The 10,245-nt window shown below is 37.2% G+C and overlaps 1 protein-coding gene across 1 annotated transcript; it reads left to right on the plus strand.

Annotated features, from left to right (window-relative positions):
- The first annotated feature begins 3,050 nt into the window (after positions 1–3,050).
- On the plus strand, positions 3,051–9,548 carry LOC144436845 (uncharacterized). The gene is made up of 4 exons (XM_078125705.1): positions 3,051–3,233; positions 5,401–5,695; positions 6,305–6,441; positions 9,456–9,548. Exons 1-4 carry the CDS (start codon positions 3,051–3,053, stop codon positions 9,546–9,548), a joined length of 708 nt encoding a protein of 235 aa, XP_077981831.1.
- Positions 9,549–10,245: the final 697 nt, after the last annotated feature.

Consider the following 10,245-nt stretch of genomic DNA (forward strand, 5'->3'; position numbering starts at 1 on the left):
GAGAAATCGTGATTCAAAAGTTGTTCATGCACATGAGTAAACCTCCAACTATTAGAATGATGTATAAGCAGCTACCTGATTGGACAAAGGCACCATATGTTGAAATTATGTAAAAAGCCCCAATAAACACGAACTCATCATTGGGCAGAATTCTGTGATTGATTAACAAAGATGTGATGGTAATGACTGCAGTGCGGATGGCTTCCATAGAATTTTAAATTTCATATCAGGACCTAATTCAGCTAGACATGAAAGAGATTTGAAATTGGAAATACTCTATACTAGTCAATGTACATTTGTATTGCATAATCATTCTAAAGAAAGCACGTCTATGCAAGTTTTGAATTCTTTGTAAAAATGTAACTTTAGATAGATGAGTTGTCTATTCATACATCAAAACAAAAAAATTGAATGCAAATTTTGCACAATGAGATCATAGTAGTGTAACTTGGTTCAAATATGATAATGTCCCGTAGACTGGACTTTGTACAAAAATTTGATTCCGATTATATGAACAGCATGGGTGTTTTTTACTCCATGTAACCCGAAAGATCCAGTCTTTGTTTCTGTTTTTGTTATATGTGGTTAACAAGTTAGTGGACCATCGACTTGATCTTTCAGACTATACTCCATGCAATGTGAACTGTTGAAAAGTTTCATTTTAATGTACGGCATCAAATCACTTCCTACTTTTTGTATGTAACTACTGTATATGTATATATATCATTCTCTAAAGACTACCATTGGTGTACATTTTATATTGCCCTAACTAGCAGCGACATGTTGTTCCCAACCATTCAATTTACTCAGTATTGATAATTACTGTAAACTTAGGGAGTTTTTTCGCTACCAGAAATTTTTGTGATTTTCAGGTTGCTAATTAGTTCCCCCCCCCAAAATTATATTTATGCACATTATTGAGCCTCATACTGTGTACAGATGACATTTCTGCCAACATAAACCTTCGCATTTTTCATTGTCGGCAAATTGAGTGAAAACTTGTCTTACAAAAATTTCTAGGTTTGCAGTATTTGAAGTACATGGACAGTCTGATTTGGTAGGTGACACACCTTCATTGGATTGCTTTCCAGTGATAGTATTACATTTTAAAGGTCACAAAATAGATAAAATATACAACTTTTCTTGCCATTTTATCAGGCTTCCTCACAAAAATAATGAGATTCAGAGATTTAGGCTAATATTGCTAGATTTCCCCCTCCAGTACTGGAATTGCCTATAACTGATATCCAAAGATAATGCAACTGATTGACAGATGATGAATAATTAAACATATCGTTACATCAACCTCCCTCTAGGCTGAACACATAAAAATCATGTTATATCATGTAGCATAATTTAACAGATAACATTGGTTCTTTGTCAATCAGATACTCCCCTCTAGTTTTGCCATGCCTTCATTTACGTATACATAGTGGATAGTCCTTGAAAGGTAAAATGTTATAAATAAAGATGCACTACTAGGCAACACAACCAAATATATTAGGCTTCCTTGCTATTATAGTTAGAATTAGTTCCAAACTCGAAACATATGGCACTGGTAATTCAGCCTTCAGTTAAACAGTATCTTTGTTTAAACTGCACATTACATTCTCAAATCAATGTAGTGTACGTTTGTAGTATTTACAACCATTGCAGTATTTATGATTGATATCAGAATGTAAAACAGTGAATATATTTGGCCAGTTAAAACATTCATATTCCAGTTTTACGACCTTATTTCATACACTATTACCTCTATGCATTTTTTATTTCATAAACTGGGCAGTGTTGACTCAATGTTGGAATCAAAATCCAGACATTTGGAAAATTAATTATGCAAATGTATTGTAATGAATAATAAAGGATGTTAGACAAGTTTTAATACATATTGTATGTCGTCATCCCGTGTTATTATTTGTGGTAATGAACAATAACATATAATTCTATTTCGTTTTTTCCAACCTTCAACAATTTTGTCGCAACTTATATTTTTGTACCCGATACTATTTCGATCAGGATTTTAATTAATATTTGTTACCTGCCCCTAAACAGACACATGTTGCAAGTCATAGTGTATAGGAGGGCTTTGGCTGAGTAATGGGTGTACAGAGACACGCATAAACTTGCTGAACAGTACAAAAACGATTGAAAAGCTATGCGACCACTGTTTGCAAAACAATACAAACTGAACACGTCCAAAGAGCACGTAAGCTGCCCATGAAAAACCTGAAAGAAAAACCTGTAATTCTTAGGAAAAATATATTGATAACACGCATAGAACGACCCTTGTCAAGATATATGTCCTTGCAGTAATTTCTTGCATTCATGCTTAAAATGTGCCTGGCTAAGCTGCTGTTCTTTGTTGTTGTAGGCATGTCCAACAAGCAGACACAACATATCTAAGTCTGTTTGATTTAGGTTCACAAGTGTTGTTGTGTGATCAGAGTAGTGATAATTCCTTAAACCCAATCATAGTGGGGACTATGTCATTCTCAATGACTTTTTTTTTCGAACACTCAATTTGCAAACGACATTAATCGTTGTTGTCATTGATGTCATTACAACTGGTTAGTGAGACAGCGATTGAAGCAAAATCACAGATCACGATGTAAACGGGCTACAAACTATCTTGACTTTGGTGATGACTCACCTTGAATCAAACAAATAGAACACCACTCTATCTGACAAATAACAAATGCAAGTAATTCTCACATTTGCTTGAACATAAAATGAAGCTAGAGCAAAATAGAGAAGTGACAAATTTCATCCGAGTTTGAATGCCAAATTATAGGCAGAAGACATATAGCTATGTATTAACTATATAACCAAATCTATTATTATGTAAATTAAGCGTTCATCGTTTTTCATTAATTTATATAATTTTTTCATTCCTTTTATGATACGTGAGTATAAAAACTTGTCATTCATTTGAATACCTCCATATGACACTGCGTGCATGATCAGTCCTCCAATCCGGTGTGATTTATCTTTGTGCACGATATTCTGCCGACGATTTAGGCCTCATTTTGTTGCTTAGAAGTTTCGTTGAAATGTCAATCAAACTAGTGATCGACTGCGATGCTGGAATCGACGATGCACAGGCCATAATGATGGCTGTATCGAGGCCTAACGTAGAGATACTAGCAATCACCTGTGTTAAAGGTAACGTGGCAGTACGACAAGTTTGTAGAAATGTACTCAAAGTTTTGGATGCGTGTGATCAACTTCAGAAGGTCAGTAAATTATGATATTATAACACTTCTCGACATGATTAGTATTGATATTATCCGACACTGGTTTTTTTTTTTCATACAAAAGATTTGTTTTTTGTTTATTGTTTCCTTTTTCTTACTAAACTCCTGCAATGGTAGTAACTGCCGGGCACTCAATTTGAATGGACCAATCACATAACCTGATTTGATCACTACGGCTGTGACTGTTTGTCATACAAGGTTGGGAATACACCATCATTAATCAAACATAGGAACCCGGAAGTACACACCCAGTTACTAAACATGACACACTAAAGATGGACTGAGCTACTTTCATAATAGCAAGAAATGCATTAGTCTTGCTGTTAGACGTTCGGGCTTTCTTTCGATGCTATAACTATAAGCGAACGAAGTTCGCATGTGAGGGCTTGCCCGAACAAATGTCATTTTCAGACCGGACATTCCATTGAGATTACGATAAGCGGTGGGTTGGACCATATATGCATATATATACTTTAATATATTCAATCTCTGCATGCAGGTGTTGACAAACACATTTATGTCATTACTATGTCTTATCAGTTTATGGTAATTGTGTTTGATGAGTGTGTAGACGTTGTCATTCACACATTTTAGTTAACGCATTGGTGGTTATTTTTACAAGCCCCTCCTTAAGATGAATATGCATGAAAATTTAGCTATTGTCCTCTGTTTGTGCTTGTCGCTAATACGGTTCTCTGATTGGCAGTTATTTATATCCTGATGACATTCGCTAGACCTCGGATGTTCCATCCTCGATAGCGTTGTTCGGCTGTGTGTCGTATTTTATCGGAAGAACATCCGAGGGCGCTAGCTGATAGACCAGAAATGCATTAGAAATCGGGTTAAGTGATTGGTCCATTCAAATTGAGTGCCCGGGAGTTAGGAACATATTCTAACGAGATTTTACAATGCAGGATGGTAAAGCTTGAAATAGTCAGAATTGATGCCTTTCCGTGACTATGACGTCAATTGCGACTGGTAAATATGTGACTTCTAAGTAAGCATGTTTGTTCTAGAAAGATGAATTTTTACTGATCAGAAGTCAAATCGATATCAGGAATTTGCAAAGATCCTAAGCGAGAAACAGTGAACATTATCATGGAAGTATAACCCACTTATACTTCCATGACATTATCATTAGTACACGGAAAATTTGTGATGTGTACCAATTGAATGCTAATTTTACACAACGGTGTCTTGAAGTTGTTCGCCTGAATCTAGACCGTCGGACGTAAAGTTTCATTCAATCGCAGGGTCTATGATTAACTAAAGCGCAAACCAGCAAGATCACAATCTCTTGCTACATTGTGTATATTGAAATAAACACCGTACTGCGACTAGACGCAGACACGGCGGGTGCAATGTATTGACATATCTACGGTGTCCAGTGCGTGACATCACTTGGCCTCTTGATGCCACACATTGTGGCCGACTAGGACATACAAAAAAAGAGAGACGTGCTCTCACCAAGGAGTGGCTGCCATAAAAAAGAAACGTTCTCTCATCACGAAAGAGTGGCTCCCATTAACAGCGAGATGTGCTTTCACTAATGTGGGCGTTCCCAATCAAAAAGTTATGTCCCCTCTTCAACGGGCGCATGTATCATTTTGATTGGGGAACCCACTGTTTGACTGAGGACCCCTCATTTTGATACACCACGTCTTTTTTTGTCCAAGTCGGCCACATACACCTCACATATGTATTTCGTGTCTGTATGGTGGTCCTTTAGTTCGGTCAAAAATTGCAAGAAACTGTACATGTGTTCATTCCATCTTGCTATGTTATAAAATGTGGCATGTGGCATAAATATCTTATTGGTTTCTGCGTGGTTGTATGTATCAGACAGAACCAGAGAACTGTAACTTAAAATGGGCTTTATGTATTGTATGAATATAATTGACTTTTGAGATTACATTTGAAGCACCATTAGTCAAAGTAAACAACCATATCTATCATGATAGTGAACAAAAACACTTACAGTTTGCAGTCGAAAGCTCCCAGCTTATTATATTATGCTGTGTTGTATGTGTATATATATATTAAATTATAACTCAACTATATTGTTAGTTTTATCTAAAGGAGTTTGCTGATAGTTTGATGATAGTGGTAGATTGACAATGATATCGATGTTGACATTAAATTCCAGATCCCCGTATATCAAGGAGCGGAATCACCCCTTATTAGCAGAGACGACCTGAAACCAACTGATTTTCATGGCAAAGATGGTCTAGGAAATGTGCCATTCATTGAAACACCTGGCGATCAGTACGTATCAGATGGTCATGCTGTCAACAAGTTAATCGAATTGGTAAAACTACATCCAGGGGAACTGACCATCGTTGCTCTGGGACCTTTAACGAATTTGGCTTTAGCTCAAAGATTGTACCCTGATTTCAGTAAACGTGTCAAAATGATCAGTGTAATGGGAGGAAACATAGAAGGTGAGTGCATTCTTGTTGGCGCTGTATATACATGCCATACAGGATTTGTCGGATGGGTAAACCAATGAAAACGGTGGCTTGGATGTTTTATTGTACAATAAGCTTACTTATCTACGCGAGTAGTTACAAACACTCACACACACACACACACACACACAAACACACACACACACACACACACAATCATTGCGTATGTATGTATGTATGTATGTATGTATGTATGTATGTATGTATGTATGTATGTATGTATGTATGTGTGTGTGTGTGTGTGCGTGCGTGTATGCATGTATGTATGTATGTATGTATGTATGTATGTATGTCTAGGTAGGTAGATAGGTAGGTGGGTAGGTAGGTAGGTACAAGTACTAGTAGGGAGATGTGGCAGGTAGGTTGGTATAGGTGGGTATTTGTATATTAATATATCGTGTATCTGCGTCTCTACATATTTGTACCTTCAGTATGTGTCTGTGAGGGACAGACAGGGATGGAGAGAGAGTGGGCGACAGGCAGGGTGGAGGGAGAGAGAGAGAGAGAGAGAGAGAGAGAGTCTCTACATTTTTTTATTCCAAGTGACGTCATAGCTTTATTTTATTTGTGTCAACTATATAGGTGTTGGAAACATAGCAATATCAGCAGAATTTAATTTCTTTATGGATGTGGAAGCTGCTCATATAATACTGAATGATTTCCAGTGTCCGCTGTATATTTCCAGCTGGGAGCTGTGTCTTAAATCTTGTGTTGAATATGTAAGTACACTGAATGCAAGTTTTTTAAATCCATATTATTATGTGAATATATAACATTTATCTTCAGAGGTCATGGACCCAACGATGAAAAGCGACTGATTCCCACTACCCCCCTCCCCCTACACACACACACACACACACACACACACACATACATACATACATACATACATACATACATACATACATACATACATGGACTACTTGGCTAATAATGGATGTACTCTGGCTCATTCAAGTTACAAGCACAAACGCTACAAACACTACGGAAACTGTAGGTGTCAAAATGTCTACATTTCGGCCAGAAACTGGGGAACAAATGATTACATTCCGCCAGACATTGGAAATCAAAAGTCTCGGCAAAATCCGAAAATCGGCTACTCTGAAAATGCATGGAATCGGAAGTCGAACGTGTATTTAAACCAAGTCAAACCTATACATAATGCTTAAAAATGCAAGATTCAAAAGTTTTTGAGTCAGATATACATGTATTCCCTTACTATGTGAGGGGAACTGATCAGCATACCGTATGCACGTACGTATAGTAGCCCCCCTGTACTGTAAAGGTTGATACAACGGAGTATTTTAGGTATCCGTCATTACATGATTTAAGACCTGGTCGGAGGAATTGCTTTGAAAATCCAGAAAATCTGAGTAACCTCCCCGCCTGGCTTGAACATTTTCCGTACCCCCCCCCCTCCTTGACTCAAAACATTTTCGTAATCCCTCCCCCACATACATACATACATACATACATACATACATACATACATACATTGTACATACATACATACATACATACATACATACATACATACATATATTATACATACATACATACATACATACATACATGCATACATACATACATACACACACACGCACACACACACACACACACACACACACACAATTGGAAATTAGGTGATATTAGTTGAATCGAAGTTTGAGGGAGCCAGGTGGGGTGGTTGCTGGAAGCCGCCACCCCCCCCCCCCACCCCCACCCCATCCTGCCCTTGGAGATTTCAGAAATCTCATGGACTAAAGAATGCTTTCTGGTGCTATTTTAACTTGTCAAGGTAGTAATAATACTACATAAAATTTGAGTTGCTCCCCCCACCTTTCACGCCTCAGATTTTTAGTAGTCCCCCTCTTTCACGCCCCAGTTTTTGCATACGTCGCAAAAAAAATGTGACGTGTATATGTCTAAAATGATGCGTCGACGCGTCACCCTTGTGTAAAGTTTGAATGAAATCAATTATTGCATGTCTGAGAAATCACGTGCGCATGGCGCACGGATACACAGACGACGACGACGACGACGACGACGACAATGATGATGATGATGATGGTGATGGTAATCATGATCACGATGATCATGATGACGTTGTTGTTGTTGTTGTTGTTGTTGTTGTTGCTATTGTTGTTTTCCCTAAGTGAGATGACAAACTAATTACAACTTTAATATTTGTCAACTTTATTATGGTAGGATTGGTACCTGAATTTGATAGAAACGGAAACGAAGAAAGGGCGGTTTTTGAATGATATTAGTCAGCACACCATTAATTATTATAAGTCGGAGAGGGTAAGAATCTCTATCTTATTTCACGAATTAACGATTCTGTTATTAGATAATAGAAGTATGTGTGTGTGTGTCCATCATATTTCACCTTTCCACGGTGCCAATATATCAACATGTTAAAACTGGAACTGGAACTTTTTTATGTATGTTTTGTCAGTAGGTACAATAACTTATTCTTAATTAATATCGTACACTGTGAAAAAGTATTACGTCAACTGGAGGTTCACGTATTTTTTATAGCTCTATGTTTGATAAATCAAATCAAATTGATTTTTTTGGTCCGTACCCAAAAATCAGCGCCCTCAATGGTGAGCACGTTTTCAACTTGTTTTGCACTCTTACGGATAATATCAACCACTGGTTAACATGTACAATGTCTAATTTTTTGGCATTTAAACCAACTTCAGAGAATATATTGTGGTTGCCTGTCCACAAAACCATATTCCAGTTACAACTAGTATACTCTTAGCATGGTGACAGATTCAAAACCAAGCTTTCGCGCAAGATTTAAATTTGTCACTACACTTCCTATTAATAATATTGACCACTAAATAACAGCTACAATGTCTTTTTTTAAGTAATTGACCAATTTTTAGTGAATATATTATTTGGTAATTAGGCCTAATAAAAAATTGTGTGGTTTCGATAGGTAGATTTTTCTTATTTCTTCGATTTCTTTATATATTTTTCACATGCGAGTGTCAAGTTCAGGTAATCAGTTGTTTTCCAGATATGCTCTATTTGTTGATGGTTTCTTCCCATCAGATGTTCAGCCAATACAGATTGGACGAACAGTTTTATATTGTCTTTTTAAGTTGTTGTAAGTTTACTCATCCACGCTGTTTAAATTTCTTGAAGACTTCACAATTTTCGCGATTTTATTATCTTTGTCTTGAATACAAAAAGAGTTTAGGGTTGGCAGTGAAAAACTAGATGCAGTCGGTACCAAACATTTTTTTTTCTAGGCCTTAGAAGAAAAAAATGACACAGTTGCAGCTAGTGCGCGTGTTAAATAATCAATTCATATCATAACATCAGATTGGTTTGCTGTCCATAACTTGCTTTGATACACGCCACCGCCAACTTTTTACTAAGGCAATAATGTCAAAGATTATTTTCTGAGAAACAATTTTTTGTTTTGTTTTGTTACGGTACCTGTCAACAGTCGATTTTCCGGTTCCAAGATGCATTGCGCCAGAGGACTTGTTTTGTTTTGTCTTTATTACATTTGAAATAACATTTTCATCGGGAAATGATGGTAAGACATGTTCACCTCTTTGATTATGGCTGATTTTATAGAACAAAGACTGAACGCCGTCAATGCAGCGCTTGCAAACCCCTCAGCGTGTACACAATACATGGCATTGTATGGAGAGACGCGCAATGCATCTTTGAACCGGCAACATGTCTATAATATTTTATCTCATTCTAGAGTGTTAAAGAAGGTCGACTTATTCTTACGCAAGCCTATGGTAGTGCCATTTCGGATCCAAATGGTCTTTGCCCTAACGCTATAAAGCAATAGAATATGTAGAGGAATGCACACTCTGATTAGATTTCAAATTGATTGTGTTTCATTCTAGCTAGCTACATACATACATACATACATACATACATACATACATACATGGACTACTTGGCTAATAATGGATGTACTCTGGCTCATTCAAGTTACAAGCACAAACGCTACAAACACTACGGAAACTGTAGGTGTCAAAATGTCTACATTTCGGCCAGAAACTGGGGAACAAATGATTACATTCCGCCAGACATTGGAAATCAAAAGTCTCGGCAAAATCCGAAAATCGGCTACTCTGAAAATGCATGGAATCGGAAGTCGAACGTGTATTTAAACCAAGTCAAACCTATACATAATGCTTAAAAATGCAAGATTCAAAAGTTTTTGAGTCAGATATACATGTATTCCCTTACTATGTGAGGGGAACTGATCAGCATACCGTATGCACGTACGTATAGTAGCCCCCCTGTACTGTAAAGGTTGATACAACGGAGTATTTTAGGTATCCGTCATTACATGATTTAAGACCTGGTCGGAGGAATTGCTTTGAAAATCCAGAAAATCTGAGTAACCTCCCCGCCTGGCTTGAACATTTTCCGTACCCCCCCCCCTCCTTGACTCAAAACATTTTCGTAATCCCTCCCCCACATACATACATACATACATACATACATACATACATACATACATTGTACATACATAC

This window comes from Glandiceps talaboti, chromosome 6, assembly GCF_964340395.1.
Source record: "Glandiceps talaboti chromosome 6, keGlaTala1.1, whole genome shotgun sequence".
NCBI classification, from domain to species: Eukaryota; Metazoa; Hemichordata; class Enteropneusta; family Spengelidae; genus Glandiceps; species Glandiceps talaboti.

Excerpts from the sequence above, each read along its gene's own strand:
- LOC144436845 (XM_078125705.1), top strand. The coding sequence starts at position 3,051 with ATGTCAATCAAACTAGTGATCGACTGCGATGCTGGAATCGACGATGCA. Across the intron at positions 3,234-5,400 it reads CGTGTGATCAACTTCAGAAG|ATCCCCGTATATCAAGGAGC; the intron begins GTCAGTAAATTA and ends ATTAAATTCCAG. Across the intron at positions 5,696-6,304 it reads AATGGGAGGAAACATAGAAG|GTGTTGGAAACATAGCAATA; the intron begins GTGAGTGCATTC and ends TCAACTATATAG.